Source organism: Sphaerodactylus townsendi, linkage group LG03, assembly GCF_021028975.2.
Source record: "Sphaerodactylus townsendi isolate TG3544 linkage group LG03, MPM_Stown_v2.3, whole genome shotgun sequence".
Taxonomy (NCBI): Eukaryota; Metazoa; Chordata; class Lepidosauria; order Squamata; family Sphaerodactylidae; genus Sphaerodactylus; species Sphaerodactylus townsendi.
Window position 1 is genome coordinate 5,295,443 of NC_059427.1, and position 16,228 is coordinate 5,311,670.

A 16,228-nucleotide genomic window follows, 5' to 3' on the forward strand; every position below is an offset into this window, starting at 1 on the left:
GTAGCACGGGGTCCAGCGGCGCTCCCCACTTGCAAGGGCAGCAACTACGCAGCCGCCCCGACGCTGCCGCTCTTGCACCACCTCAGCGTGCGTCATTCCTGGCGCTGAAGAAACGGCACCTTTTGATGTCCCCGCGCGGAGCGGAGCGCGGGGTCGTGGGGAACCCCGAGAGCGCGCCAGGAATGACTCGCTCTGAGGGGGCACGAGAGCGGCGCGCAGCAGAAGGTGAGTGGGGAAAGCCCCCCTGTGGATATGGAAAATTCCTGAAGATCTGGGAGTGAAGAGGACAGGGTTTGAGGAGGATAGAGATCTCAGTAGGGTACAGCGCCATAAGGTCATCCTCAAAAGCAGCCATTTTTGCAAAGGGAACTGAACTCTGTTACTGGCCATTCTGGAAAATCCCCAGCCCGCATCGTAGCAGTGGCTAACCCAGCCCGAGAAGAGCATTTCTCTTTGGACTAAGTATTCAATAGAAATGTTTCACAAATCTTCAGTTCAGGTTTATTTGTTAAAAATTAATGTAGCCTCCATGCAAAGTTTCAGCAGCTTACATTTCCACTAGCATGTGGCCACAGTTTCTTCTCTGAGCTGAGAAATTTATAAAATTCAGCGAAAACAGAATAAATCACCATGCCCCTCCATTCTAGTGTTATAAAAAAGGAAATAAACTTGTGTTAGCTTTTATGCAACCCCACCAGGAAAGGCACTTGGGTGCCAATCAGCGAACTAATACAAAGACATATGACCCAACAAGGAATAGACTACAACTCCCATCATGCTCTATCTTAAAGAGAGAATACTACTTTTTCTACCTTACCATCCTGTTACTAATAATTCATTATGTCTAGAAAGAACTGCAACCCCTGCAGAGTTTGCAATTGTTATAAATACTTTGTTTCTCACTTTATTAGGATTTTAAGAGACTCTTTGCAACCTGCTTTATCAGGTTCAGGAGAAACAAATAATTGAACCTAGCGGTTAGAATTTAAAGCAGCTTTTTTAATAAAGGGAGCAGAGCAGATGGTGTTTCCTGTTTTACTTAAAGCAGCACAGTGATTACAGTTGATTATATTCCCCTTCACTCCCGTGACGCAATGGTCCTTCTCGTTTCCCCCATTGGCTAAGGGTAGTTGGAGTTACACCTTTTCTGATGCGCTTATTTCATAGTCCCTTCCCCATATATAGTCCCTTCCCCATATATAGCAAGCCCCTTACCTTTCCCATGTTCATTATCAACACCCCTTATTCATTCAAGGGATTGACATTTAATAGCTTATTATGCATGCTCTGTTTAAGTGAACATTTGGCCTATGCTTTGCAGTATACTGAAGCAAACCTGCAAATTTTGTTTTTGCAGAGTTTGCAACTAACTTGCTGAGCTTACAGGCTGAGAGTTCAAGAACTTTTCAACTTTCAGTGAACTCAGTTTGCTGAAAGTTACTTTAATCTTGGACACTTAATTGAAGTAGTTACAGAAAAGATAGACAAATAAAGGTTGAGAGTTGACTCTTAAAAGCTTATACCCTGGAAATTTTGTTGGTCTTTACGGATTTGTTATAGTATTATCAAGTCGCAACCAACTTATGGCAATACAGTTCATTTCAAAGCAATAAATTAATTGCTTCATTAAAAAGCAATAGATTACTTTTTAATAGAAGTTATGAGTTGAGATTGCTCTTCTTATCTTGGTACAGCAGAAGAAAAGAAGAAAGTTTGGATTTATACCTTGCCTTTTTTCCCTGTAAGAGATTTGTCATAGGGGTAATAGTGGAAGACATATGAAACAAGAAGGGAAACATGGAATATCTGGTAGGGTCAGTAGGGAGAGTGAGGGGAAAAGAAATAAGGATGGAGAAAGTGAGAAAAAACTGAGGGAAAGGAGAGTTGATTTTTATACCCTGCTTTTCTCTACCTTTAAGGATCCTCAGAGCAGCTTACAAACTCCATCCCTTCCACTCCTCATAACAGGCACCTTGTAAAGTAGGTGGGACTGAGAGAGTTCTGAGAGAACTGTGACTCATTTAAAGTCACCCAGAAGGCTTCACGTGGAGGTGTGGGGAAACAAATCCATTTAATCAGATAAGAGTCCACCACTCATGTGGAGGAGTGGGGAATCAAGCCCAGTTCTCCTGCTTAGACTTTGCCCACCTTAACCACTACACCACACTGCCTCATATGTTACTCATATGCACCTGCTGATGGGCTTATTTGCACTTTTCATGCTGCTAGTCATTTTCAGTGTAATCGTTGTATGCATATTATCTGCTTAGACTTGCAACAGCTCTCCTGGGTATTGGTGTAAATAATCCACATCACTTCTTACCTGGTTCTGTTCACTGGAGACACTGGGGGTTGAATTTGGGACTTTCTGCATGCAAAGCAAAGGCTCTTCCACTCATTCGCAAGTTGAACTGAGTCCAGAAAAAAGTGCAGTTGTGACAAAATGGAGTAGATGTGTTCATTGTGGTGGGAGGCTTGCAAATTAGGGCTACCAATGTCCATGTGGAGGCTGGACATAATCTCCCAGAAATACAGCTGATCTCCACATGACAGAGATCAGATCCCCTGGGGGCCCGAGTTCAGTTTCAGACATCCCCCAATAATAAATCCCAGGGAAATATCCCAGGGAGAGCCAGCGGGGCTCAGGAGTTAGGAGTGGTTGATTCTAATCTGGAGAACTGGGTTTGATTCCCCACACTTCCACATGAGCAGTAGACTCTAATCTGGTGAACTGGGTTTGTTTCCACACTTCTACGCATGAAGCCTGCTGGGTAACCTTGGGCTAGTCCTAGTTCCCTCAGTTGACTCTCAGCCCCAGCTACCTCACAAGTTGCCTGTTGTGGGGAGAGGGAGGGAAGGCAATTGTAAACTGCTTTGAGACTCCTTGTGGTTGAGAAAAGTGGGGTGTGCATCCAAATTCTTCTTTTTTGTCTTTTTCTATGCCTGGAACCCTTGAGATCTACATCCATTTCTACGTCAGACATTAACTCTGGATAAGGCATCTTTGCGTAGAAGAAATTGGTTGGTTTTGTGTTTATCTTGTTCTCCTTTGGTCAAAGCCCTTTGAGTTTTCATTGCATGCCTTTTTCCTCCCATAACAGGCAATGAGTGGGTGATTGACAGTAGGGTGCCAGATCCTGAGCCAGAAAGTCCACCGCCCATGGAGCTGCGCCAGGCAACCTGGGGGAACCCTGCCTGGCATCAGGAGGATGCAGAAGTCGCGGCAAGTCAAGATGGCTCCGAGAGAGATGGAGAAAACTGCCTGGACCCCAAAGAGGTGAAGATCTTTCCTTATTTGGGAGAGGACGGGGACCAGATCCAACCAGTGGCTGTCAAGAGAAGGCGAAGAAGCCGGGGGAAGAAGACCTGTGGCGTGTGTGGGAAAACCTTCAGTCGGAGTACAGTGCTGGCTGCGCATCAGAGGACCCACACAGGAGAGAAGCCATTCATGTGCCAGAACTGTGGGAAATGCTTCAGCTTCAAATCCACCCTGGTGGCGCACGAAAGGACCCACACGGGGGAGAGACCCTACACGTGCGACCAGTGTGGGAAAAGCTTCACCGTCAGTTCAGTCCTTACAAGACACTACCGAGTCCATGTCGAGAAAGAACTGTTCCGCTGCTCGGAGTGCGACAAGACCTTCAGTCAGAAGTCACAGCTCCTGAATCACCAAAAAATCCACCTGCGGGAGAAGCCATACAAATGCTCAGAGTGCGGGGAAGGCTTCAGCAGGAGTTCGAGCCTTAAAAAACACGAGGGCTCCCACACAGGAGAGAAGCCCTTCAAATGCCCGGACTGTGAGAAATCCTTCAACACCTCTTCTCAGCTGGTCAAGCATCACCGCGTGCACACGGGAGAGAGGCCCTACACCTGTGCTGAATGCGGGAAAAGCTTCAGCCAGTGGCAAATCCTGATGGTGCACCAGAGGACCCACACCGGAGAGAAACCCTTCAAATGCGCCACCTGTGGGAAATGCTTCTCTGACCGTGCTGTCCACATCAGGCACCAGAAAGTCCACACTGGGGAGAGGCCGCACCTGTGTACAACCTGTGGGAAAAGGTTCACTCACCGCACGGTCCTGGTGAAGCACCAGAAAATCCACGCCAGAGAAGCTCTGAACATGCTTCGAATGGAGGAGGAGCAGAAGCAGCAACCGCCAAAGGAGGTTCCATAAAAGTTCAGTGCAACTTTCCCTAGTTTGAAAGTGGGGCTGCAGATGAACATTTTGTTCAGGATAGCTACTGCAGTGTGGAAACAGTTATCTTTATCACCCACCAGTGTGGCTACAAATATGTTGAGGGAAATGACACTTTTTTCTTCCCCATGAGGTTGAACATTTGCAGATGGCCGGCTCCTCCACGCCCAACGAATGACAGTAAAGCTGTCCGCAGGATCCCTGCTTGACTGTATTCGCTCTCACTGGAAGCACTTGGCTTGGTGATCAACAGCCGGTGGGGCTGTTGATTGTTGATGGAACCAACCCGTCCCGCACTTGCTTCTTTAAGTTATGCACTACGAGTGAATGAAGCATTTACACAGTTGATTTCTGCATGGCTGGAAGGGCAGCTCTATGGTTGCGACAGCATTTTGCTTTCTTGATTAGACTAGACACTTCTGTGCATATATTTCTTTTTTCTTTGTGCCATTCGGTCTTGGGATATGCCATGCGTGTTTGTCAAGGCAGAGGGGAGGGGGAACACCCTGTTTCCTTGCTTTGGATTTGGAAGTTGCCTTTGCCCAGTGATCTCCAGATTATAACAATTAGCAGGATATTGTATATCACAAAAAAGCTAATTAAAACAAAAGAGAGCGAAGTGCCTAGAACTTAGCATGGGTGTGAGTTGTTTCCTTCATGAATCTGGGATCAAAGTGTTGAAAATACTTTTACAGCCATGTTCCAGACATGAACCTAATGTCAGAATGCAGATTTTGGATTCACAAAGTCGGGAATGGGGAGGTGTCAATGTAGCCATCGTTAGCTATTTCTATCTGTAATATCTTGACAATATCATGTGTTGAGTAAGATCTTTTCTACCTGAGGTCCTAAGGAGCTGCTGTCAGGCAGAGCAGAAGACTCTGAGTTGGTTGAACCAGTCAGTTTTTAATATGGCCTAGAGGCCATTCAGAAGTAGAAAAACCCCAATATTATAATCATCTACACAGAATCTCAGCATACTTCATTCATCCTAACATATGTAAACACTGAAGCCAGGAGTTCCCTGGATCTTTGAGCCTGAGGGCACCTTTGGAATACTGACACAGCATGGTGGACACAGCCACAAGATGGCTGCCACAAGATGAAGCCGGCATAAAATGACCACAGTTTACCTTCAATCACACAGTAAGATCTTTATGCTGTGGTGACAATTAAGAACATAAGAACAAGCCAGCTGGATCAGACCAGAGTCCATCTAGTCCAGCTCTCTGCTACTCGCAGTGGCCCACCAGATGCCTTTGGGAGCTCACATGCAGGATGTGAAAGCAATGGCCTTCTGCGGCTGTTGCTCCCGAGCACCTGGACTGTTAAGGCATTTGCAATCTCAGATCAAAGAGGATCAAGATTGGTAGCCATAAATCGACTTCTCCATAAATCTGTCCAAGCCCCTTTTAAAGCTATCCAGGTTAGTGGCCATCACCACCTCCTGTGGCAGCATATTCCAAACACCAATCACACGCTGCGTGAAGAAGTATTTCCTTTTATTAGTCCCAATTCTTCCCAATTGCTGCCAAAGCTGTGTTTTTAAAATTGAATGACAGAGAATGACTATAGCATCCTATCATCTGAACAAGTTATATACCTAACATTATCTTGACCCATAATTTGGCCCACAAAAACTTAGCCATAGTTATGGTAGTTCATTGGTCAATCCCTGCCAATAAGATTTTAAGAGACTTTTACTTAGACAGCAGTTTTTTAACTCAGCACAAGTTCCAATAAATCCAAGTATGCCTGTACATACAATCTAAAATGGAAAAACACACACATGTCAACCATTTCTATATAAGAGATCATCATATGTCAATTCTCCCTGTCCAGCCTGATCTTTATTTTATTTGAGAGCCAGTGTGGTATAATGGTTAAGAGGAGCAGATGGACTTTTATCTGGACAACTGGGTTTGATTCCCCACTCCTCCACATGAGTGGTGGACTCTTATCTGATGAACTGGATGTGTTTCCCCTGCTCCTACACATGAAGCCTGCTGGGTCTTCTTTGGCCTGTTCATAAACCATGCTGAATAAAAGTTGTGGAGAAAAATCCATATTTAAGATTTTGGTTACCACTGCCTGCTTCCAATTATATACCACAGCTTTTCCCAGTGGTCAAACCTTTGTGTCTTGGAAGCATTTTCCCCCTGTCTCTTCAGTTGCATTTATTCCACACACTACTGCTGAAATCGTATTCTTCCTAATGGTGGTAGGAAATCATGCACAAACAAAAGAGGGGAACAAACGTAACCCTGCAAAACTAGAATCAAACACCTAGAAAGTCAAAAAAATCTTTAAAGAGCCACTAAATATCAAACTTCTGTATGTCAAAACCAGTGTGGTGTAGTGGTTAAGAATAGGTGGACTCTAATCTGGAGAACCAGATTTGTTTGGGTCTCAGTGTCTACCTAATTCTGTTAGGGCCTTTGAAAACCTTAATGTGGCCCCGTACCCCTTTTCATAAACTTCTGCCATGTTCGCTCCCCAATATCTTTTTTTCTTCTAAATTCAACTTTCTCTGACTTTCGCCATCCGACATAAAGAAATCCTTTCTGCTTCCCTCTCCCTTTAGTGTTTTAAGGGTGTTTCAAAAGTGAAAATTTTAGATTTTTAGTCTTGTTCCGAAACAGATACTAAATGGAAATAGGTTGCTACATGCAGTGGCCAATCTCCAGCTGGGGACTGGAGATCTACTGGAATAAAAAGTGATTTTCAGCTGCAGAAATTAGTTTCCCTGGGGGGGGATGACTGTTTTTGAAGAGTGATCTCTATGACATTATACCCCACTGAGATCTCCGCCCACCCACCCCCAAAGCTCCAGGGATTTCCCAATTTGGACTTGGGCACATTAGGCACCATCCATCCAAAGTAAGGTAAAAGTAAAGTTTTCCCTTCAGTCCAATCCGACCCTGGAGTACCACTGCAAGCAGGGATTTCATAGGCAAGCCGTTTTTGTGGGGTAGTCTGCCATTGCTTTCCCCGGCTACTCTTTACCCCCTAGCTATGTGCTAGGTACTCATTTACCGACCAAAGAATGGATGGCTCCAAAGTAGTCCTTCCCAACTCCTGTTTCTCAAGTGACCCCAATGCACGCCTCTGCGCGTTTTGCCCCTACTGGGGGGGGGGGGGGGGATGCCTGCCAGCCCGTCTAGCCCAGGCAAGCAGAGGAGCCTCTCCTCTCCACAAAGCTGGCACCCCTCCCGGGCTCCCTGTGCGCACTCCCAGCCCGGCCATGCGGATTGCAGACTGCACTTTCCCCACCCCAAGGGGAGAGAGAGCGCTGCAGGGTTTAGGGAGCTGATGGTCCCGTCACATCCCTAGCAGCAGCAATTGTCCAAAGGCTGGGCAAACGCACAAAAAAGGAGTAAAGCCATTCCAAAACGGGGATGGGGGGGGGGGGCACAACTGTCTGAAGCCCCCTCCTTACCCTCCCCCTTTGTTCTGACAAGCCGGAGGGCTGGGAAGGGTTAAGCTGACTGAGGTTTGCTGCCCAGACCGGAGCAGGAGCCGGCGGGAGGCGCGCGCGCCTGTTGCTTTCCTGTTCCTTGCCTTGGTGGCTGAGCGTGGCTTTGGGGTCGCCTTTGGCTTCCTGGCTCCCAGCGCTGCAGGTTGGGGTCGCCTTGGGGGTGCTTGCTCAGAGAAGCGGGTGAGGGGCTCCTCTTGACTGCGCGCTCTGGCAGGAGAGCGTGGCGCGCGCGCCTGGGGTTTGCGGGGCGCATTGGCCATGTGACCCGGGCGGCTGTGCAGTGCAGGGGTGGGTCATTGAAGGGGCTGAGCCGGGATTCCATAGAGGTGCACATGGGTGAGGAAAGTCCTGGGTGCAACGCCTTGCATGCAGAAGGTCCCGGGTTCCAGCTTTGCATCCTTCCAGTTGGAAGGATCCGGGCTATTTTAAAATAGGACTGCCAACCTCCAGGGGTCTTCGAGATCTTCTGGGATTACAGGTGAACTCCCGACTGCAGAGATCTGTCCCCCTGTCATGTTAATACTCACACTTTCTTTCAGTTCTGTTTCGGTTAAGGACAGATAGTTGATCTTTCATTACTACCCATAATGGGAACTCCTAAATGAACAGAGACTGCTATCCTGCGCTAAATCACCTTCCTACTGGCCTCTCAGCCTTTTTTTGGCTTTTTATGTATGTTGGGCTCTGATTTCCCTTCATTCTTTTTGGTTTTGGCAGGTTTCCCCAAATTTCCAGAATTTTCCCAAAATGGAGTTAGGGAAATGCCTTTATGTGCCTCAAGAGAGGTGATCCAAGCCAGATCAGAGTTCGGTGGAGTTCTGCCATGCCAACTCCAGCCTGGGAAAATTCCTGGAGATTTGCGGGGGCAGAGACTGAGGAGGGGAGTGGGGAATGAAATAACTTCTACCTAAAATCTGTGGTCTACCATAGAGTTCACTGGGTACATATAAAGAGTGTTCTTGGCCTTGGATTGCGGCTGCCCATCAGAGCAAATGCTGTTATTCTAAACATGTCCTAACAGTGAAAGGTACGCAGGAGCCATGTTTACTGCTGTGGTGTTTTTCTTTTTCAAACTTGTGAGCTGAATTTGTTTTGTTTTGTTTATGCCATTTGTAGCCTGCCTTTCTTGCTGAAACCCAAAGCGGATCGCACATCAACAATCCATTTAGATCAGCAGGAACAAGATATCCAATAAACGATGCAATAAAGTTTTAGATCGCAGAAAGGCAAAGAACCAACTGTCTGTTGCTCGCTGAAGGGAACTGAAATGGGACTTCTGCAGGGGGTAATGTACAAAATGTGGATGCCAGTTCTGGGTTAGGAATATCCTGGAGACTTGGGGGTGGAACCTGGGAGGGTAGGATTTGGGAAGGGGCGGACTGCTGAGGGGGTGTAATGCCATAGAGTCCGTCCACCCTCCAAAGCAGCCAATTTTTTCTCCAGGAGACTAGTTGTAACTCTGGGAGATCCTCAGGCCCCACCTGGAGGTGGGCACCCCTGTATAGAGTGTTCTCTCTGGATCTGGGTTCCAATCCAGGCGAGGAGGCCTTCCAGCAGCTCTGGCTAGTGTGCCAGCTCTGCCCTTTTTTGAACAAAGGGGACTCAGACACACAGTTCCATGCTCTGGTAATCTTCTGACTGGATTACTGTAATGTGCTCTAAGTGAGGCTACCGTTGAAGATGATCTGGAGTCTGGAGCTGGTGAAGTATGCTGCAACTCGGCGGCTTGCTGGTACATCTAGCCTGATGCACATCATACTGGTCCTCAAGGAACTGTGTTGTGGCTCCCAATTTGCTTCCAGCCCCAATTCAAGGATGTTGACGCACAAAGCCCTAAATGGTTTGGACCCTGCCTACCTAAAGAAACACCTGGGCCCACATGGACTTGTCTGGGCACTGATGTCACAAGGGCAGGCTCTCCTCGTATCCCTCTCCCACTGAAATACAGGGGGTGTGGGTGTGCAGGGGGGCTTTCTCTGTGATGGCCCCCAAGCTTTGGAATAATCTCCCCTCAGAGGTTCACCAGGCACCTACCCTGGATGGGTTTAGGTGCCTGGCGATGGCTTTGCTTTTCACTCAGGCATTTGGCTCGTCTCCCTGAATGGCCCCTCTGTGAAGCTGATGGTTGCAGGGCAGTGAGGGTTAGGGTTGGGTTTTTAACTTTTGTATGTTGTGTTTTTAACAGATGCGCTGGTAGCATGCATATTATCAGCTTGATCAGAGTAAAGGGGAAATGTTTGGGCGCAAAAAATTAGCATGGTGGTTAGAAGCAGTGGAGTCTAATCTAGTTTGATTCCTCCTTCCTCGACATGAAGCCTGCTTGATGATTGTGGGCCAGTCACAGTTCTCTCGGAACTCTCTCAGCCCATTCTGTGTCAGTCAGCTGAGACTTGATGGCATGTTCCGCAGCATGAGCATCTCTCCTCTGCTCTGCTCTAATCAAGCTGATTACAATTTGAACTTTCAGAGTAGTGAAAAAAAATCTTGTTTAAATAGGCAAAGAATTCAAAACCCTCTAAAACAGAACTCTGATGATGATTGATTATTTGTTTATTTAATTCAATTCATGACCTGCCCTTTCCTGGCAAAGGACAACTTTAGTTCAGGGTAGCTTATAGCAACAATCACAATAAATAGATGTATAAATATATAATTAAATAAATAATTAAAACTATCATTCCTAAACAAATATAGTATAAGATGTTACCTTGAACTATGTGCTTACCAATAAGATAAAGTTGACTCAATAGACTGCAATAATAATAATAATATTCGAAAAAACTAGAGTTTGCAATTCTTGAAAACACTTTGACGATGTAAAAAATCAACATCAGATTCAAAAAGCAGCCCTGCTGAAGTCTGCACAAATACTATGTTGATACAATACAACATCCTAGGCCTCTGGGTGAGGCTCAAATTGTAATGAAAGCCCAGCAACCAGCTAAAGAACTGGCAGCTGTGATATCAAATGAAATTAAATAATAATAATAATAATAAACTATCCTTGATAAATCAAAGAGCCTGATTCAGTATAAGGCAGATGTAAATGTTCCTGTCAATATTCTGAAGTGAATTTTAATTTCAGTTATGTCTTTAGGTTCTTAAATGCACATGTCTGTATCTTCTCCAGGAGAATAGCTTCTCACTAAACCCCACCTGTAAAACTGTTTGTCTATCAATGAACTTGGGTATTCATCAGTGCTGCTGACAATGCTAGGACAACCTGCCTCTGGATATCTAACCAGAATCAAGACATTCCAGAGCATCTTGAAGTAAATGCTGGACTTCTTGAAGAAGGCCATTGCTCTCAATAAGGAGGTAACTAACCTGAGGTAAAAAATGGAGACCGCAAAGTGTAAAACTCCAAGGGATGCTCTCAAGTTCCAAGTATTGCCAGAAGAAGGCATAAAGGCCAGGGAGCTGCCGCAAGAACAAGGCCAGGGTGGGCTTGAACACAGGGTGGCATCTGAGAGGCCAAAAACAGCCTCCCATGAATTCAACACAGTGAATGAACAGGAGTTGGTGAAGAAAGAGGTCCCAGAGCAGAATACGAGCCAACCGAGTGAGAGGTGGCTGAAACCTTTTGGGATGCCTGCGTTCCTGAAGTCGGTTCAGTTCCCTCAGCCAAGATGGAGAAACCCACAGCCACCAGAAGCGGCTCCTTGGGAAAACGCAAAGGCTTTCCTGGCCTCCTTTGAGGGGGTGGCCAATATTTATCAGCAGTCTCAAAGGCTGACAGACCTCAGTAGAGAAGTCCAAGGGGATAACAGAAAGATAGAAGGCAGAAATATGGAGGATTACTGGAATGTGAGGGAAAACCTCTTACGAGAGAGCTTGCTCACAACGGACATGCAACGGACATTCTTCAGGGAGTTCCGATACCAGGAGGCTGAGGGGCCCCGGGAGGTCTGTAGCCGCCTGTGGTATCTCTGCCACCGGTGGCTGAAGCCAGAGAGGCATACCAAGGAGCAAATCCTGGAGTTGGTGATACTGGAACAGTTCCTGGCCGTCCTGCCCCTGGAGATCCAAGGCTGGGTGAAGGGGGGGCATCCTCAGACTTGTGACCAGGCAGTAGCGCTGGCCGAAGATTTCCTGCGGAGACGGCAAGAGGCCAAGCAGCTGGAGCGGGAGGTGAGTGAGAATTCTCGTTCGATGATCTGTCCATTTAGGGATAGTCCAAAAGGACCCCTTGGGATGTTGCCAATGTTGTGAAGCCATCACAGGGTGGCATTTTAACAGTGACGGCTCATCTCCTAAGATTTGGATGCGTTTATTAAAGGCTGTGTGGTGGAGCACATACTTGGTGTAGGGAAAGTTGTGGTTGGTCTGTGGTGTATGCCAGGAGCTGATGTCAGCACATCACCATGTGGATAAACTTCGCAACATATTATCAAAGGCTTTCACTCCTGGAATCATCTGACTATTGTGGATTTACCAGGCTGTGTAGCTGTGGTCTGGTTGTTTTGCTCCTAACGTTTCACCCGCATTTATGACTGGCATCTTCAGATGCATGTCACAGTAAGAGCATAAGAAAGAGCCTGCTGGATCAGACCAGAGTCCATCTAGTCCAGCACTCTGCTACTCGCAGTGGCCCACCAGATGCCTTTGGGAGCTCACAGGCAGGATGTCAAAGCAATGGCCTTCTGCTGCTGCTGCTCCCAAGCACCTGGTATGCCAAGGTATTTGCAATCTCAGATCAAGGAGGATCAAGATTGGTAGCCATACATCGACTTCTCCTCCATAAATCTGTCCAAGCCCCTTTTAATGCTATCCAGGTTGGTGGCCATCACCACCTCCTGTGGCAGCATATTCCAAACCCCAATCACACATTGCATGAAGAAATGTTTCCTTTTGTTAGTCCTAATTCTTCCCCACCAACATTTTCAATGTATGCCCCCTGGTTCTAGTATTGTGTTCCTCTCCTTGGAAGATATGTCATTGTAAGATTTGCCACAGAAAGAAAACCATCTTACTGTGGCATGCCTCTGAAGAAGCCAGCTGTGGATGTGGGAGAAATGTTGGGAGCAAAAACTACCAGACCACAACCACACAGCCCAGAAAACCCACAACAGCCAGTTGATTCTAGCCGTGAAAGCCTTCAACATTGTGAAGTTCATCCACACGGTGACAGGCTGACTTCAACTCCTGACATATACCAGAGACCAGAAAGTGGTAATGGTTTTACCACCATTTCAAAATTTTGCTTGAGAACTGGAAATTTGGGGATTTGGGATGGCAGGGTTTGGGGAAAGGGGAGACCTCTGCTGAGTATAGAGCCATAGAGTCCATCCTCCATTGGTTGAACTAATATGTGTCTGTCCTCCATCCTCCACAGGTGAACTAGTATATGTAGCCTGGGTGTAGTTGCAATTCAGCAAATCTCTAATTCCCACTTGGAGTTTGACATTCCTAGAACTGATGTATCAAGATGAAGTGGAAGATTGTAGAGCTGCAGACAGGGAATCCCTTCAGAAAGAAAGCCAGCACATTGAGAAGGAAGGTTATAGCATAGTCATCTTCCTTGCATTCAATTTTCTATTTGCGGGAAAGGGAGTTTTCTTTAAAACACAGGAGAGCATTAGAGAACGATGACCCTTGATGTCAGACTGAAGTGGAAGAGTTTATTCTCCTACCGGCAATCTTATTCTGCTGCAAACAAATTCAGGACCACATGTGACAAACATCAGATAACACGAAACAGGTGAAGAACAAAATGGATTCCATTCAAGACTCAGGCTGATTATACCCTGGTGCTGTGCCCTGCATGGAAAGTATGTTTCCTTCGGGGCAGAGATTTTATTGCAGACACACTGTGTTGTGGTGTCATGGATTTTAGAAATCCCAGGCCGTTTCCGCATGGCCTATTAATGGCGCCCTGGGAACGGTAAAAACGCTGTTCCCAGGGAGCCATTCGCACAGGCGGCGCTGCTCCCCCTCCCCCAGGGTGGCTGCCAGGTCAGCTTCCTGAAAAAAAACAACCCTTTAAAGGGTTGCTTTTTCCCCTTACAGCGAAGCGCAGCCCGCGATGCGCGTAACAGCACCGCCGGGAACATCGCCAGCTTCCCTTCCTCGCTTCGACTCATCATAATCTCGTCGTTGGTCTGTTGGCCGTCGGTCAGCTTCACGCTTCATCGCTGTCCCTCCCACCCCTGGAGGTCGGAGGGCAGCAGGGCAATTCGACCGGCCAGCAGGCCGCATCGCACGGGGACACGTGTGAGTCTAACGGGAAGGGGGGAAGAGGCAGCTCCGCGCGGAGCCGCCTTCGCTTCGTCAGTTCGTCGCTCTCTTCTGAGGCCTTCAAGATGCTTCCATGCGAACGGCCTCCGCCTCCACGCCGGCAAGAATTCTGCCAGCGTGGAGGCGCCTCCATGGCCGTGCGGAAACGGCCCCACAGTTAGTGAGAGTAGGCAAACCCTGATGTTTTCCCTCACTTCAGAGTCTCCCCGTCCCCCCACTCCTCATAGGGACTTCTGGGGGATCAATGGCTGGTTTTTTAAAACATAACAAAAATTAATTATAACAAGTCATCACAGTAGTGATGTAAAAATATCAATGTAAAATGTAATGGGCTAAAAAAAAGGGCAATCTTGCAATTGATGGGGGGCAACCTGGAAGTGGGGGGAGGCCAATCACGTAAGCTGCACTTTGGGCAGTGGGGCACCTCCTTGTGTGTAAGCAAGGAAACACGAGAAGACCCCATTATGAATACACTGTGGAGCAAGGAGCATCACGGAAAGTGCTCCATGCATAATTGACCTCAGAGTACCAAACCTGTTCTTTGCCTGCTCCCCCACCTAGTCCTGAATAGGATCCTTCATGCTATTTCAGGGACCAAGACCAATCGCAGAGATGGCTGTGAGTATCCCCACCACTGAGCACTCTTCACCTGTCACTGGAGACAAGCAGTTTTGCATCAAGGAGGGTGACACTAAAATCAGCGCAAAAGGTAAGGGATGCTCTGTGTATGCAGTCTTGGCCTCTTGTGGCTTCTGTGGTCTTGTCTTGAGCTGCTCCTTCTCCATGGTCCCTGAGAGTCACTAAACAATTTCCCCACCCTTGAAGACTGTTCAGAAGCTAGTGTTAGTACAGCCTCTCTCTTTTCATTGGTTCTCACGCTGATGGACATAACACTGTCAGTCCTTGTTTATCCTTCCCTGGACACTGACTCCTGGTTTGCTTTCAGGCTCAATTCAGGGTTCTGATATTGGGTGCTTTAAAGCCTGGTGCAACCTGGGACAAACATACCTTAAGGACCTCCTCCTTCCATGTGAACCTACCTGTTCACTCTGGTCATCCTTGGAAGTCCTGTTTCAGTTGCTCCCCCATCTGAGGTGGATGGTGGATCTGAGGTGGATGGTGACTTGAGAAACGGCCTTCTACATCGTGGTACCAAAATGTTGGAACTCCCCAGAAATATTTGCCTTTCTCCTTCTATCATTGTTGGTGGCCAGCAGGTGAAAACTATTCTGTTTTGTTCGGAGTATCCCCAGTATCTGTTACCAGCTGTCCCGTCTCCCCCATTTATGTTGCTGTGTGTGTTTATATGTTTTACCAAATTGTTTATATATTTTATATACTTTATTTTAAATATTGAAGAGGGAGCAAGCTTGTTTTCTGCTGCCTCAGAGACTAGGACATGGAGTAATGGATTCAAGGTAAAGGAAAAGAGATTCCACCTGAACATTAGGAAGAACTTTTTGATTGTCAGGGCTATTCGAGAGTGGAATTCACTGCCTCGGACAGTGGTGGAGTCTCCTTCTTTGGAGGTTCTTGAACAGAGGCTGGATGAATATACGTCAGGAGTGCTTTGATTGTGTGTTCCTGCACGGCAGGGGGTTGGACTTGAGAGCCCTTGTGGTCTCTTCCATCTCTATGACTCTACGATTCTATGAAATGTTGTTTTAACATCAAAATGAATGTTTAGGGAAATGCTGGCCATGGATCCCTGCAAGGAGTAGGGACGAGAAGGTCTCGAGAAGGTCAGCCACTTCCAGGGGTATCGATATAAGAAATATCAATATCATGTTTAAAGAGCTTTAAAAAAATTAAAAGGCAACTTTTGATCTTGGCTTTTGACAGGGGATTGAATTTACAATGGTCACTATCTTATTTCTTTGTAGATAAATATAATAGGTGCAAAATGATGTTTTCTTCCTTTCTCTATATTTTGCTGCCACCATGAATTTAATTCCAAATCCCTGTATAATTTCTCATTAAGTAGCATGTCCGAGCTTTAAAGCAGTTTTGAAGGGCTACATGGTCCTGAGGAAATTACTAGTGTGGGATATCTGGTTACATTTAACAAAGTACAATTTTATTTATACATGTTCTTTAAAGGTTTCAAGAAATAATTTACAACAAATAAAACAAACGGAGGCAACAAATTCTGCTGAGGTGACTTTTCACTTTACTGCTCTCTCACTCTTTTCCATCTCTGAGACTGTATTAGGATTTGACTCCATATCCAGACTCTCAGTGTTTATTCCTATTACTTTGGCAATGCTACACTTCATGTAAAGCTGTAAGTTTAGTGCAGACACCTTCTCGCTCTCTTA

At 46.6% G+C, this 16,228-nt stretch overlaps 3 protein-coding genes across 6 annotated transcripts in view; 2 read left to right on the forward strand and 1 right to left on the reverse strand.

Annotated features, from left to right (window-relative positions):
- LOC125428587 (zinc finger protein 883-like) overlaps positions 1–16,228 on the reverse strand; it is a 1,608,225-nt gene that overhangs the window by 1,304,658 nt on the left and 287,339 nt on the right. The window lies entirely within an intron of this gene.
- Positions 1–16,228, forward strand: part of LOC125428534 (zinc finger protein 345-like) — a 770,962-nt gene that overhangs the window by 590,335 nt on the left and 164,399 nt on the right. The gene's annotated exons all lie outside the window — the stretch shown is intronic.
- LOC125429238 overlaps positions 1–16,228 on the forward strand; it is a 40,134-nt gene that overhangs the window by 21,059 nt on the left and 2,847 nt on the right. Inside the window, exons 11-15 of the mRNA XM_048490169.1 lie at positions 3,102–4,169; positions 7,657–7,853; positions 8,391–8,458; positions 11,012–11,804; positions 14,502–14,619. Coding sequence (XP_048346126.1) covers positions 3,102–4,169; positions 7,657–7,853; positions 8,391–8,458; positions 11,012–11,804; positions 14,502–14,619 — 2,244 coding nt within the window. The remainder of the gene's footprint in view (positions 1–3,101; positions 4,170–7,656; positions 7,854–8,390; positions 8,459–11,011; positions 11,805–14,501; positions 14,620–16,228) is intronic.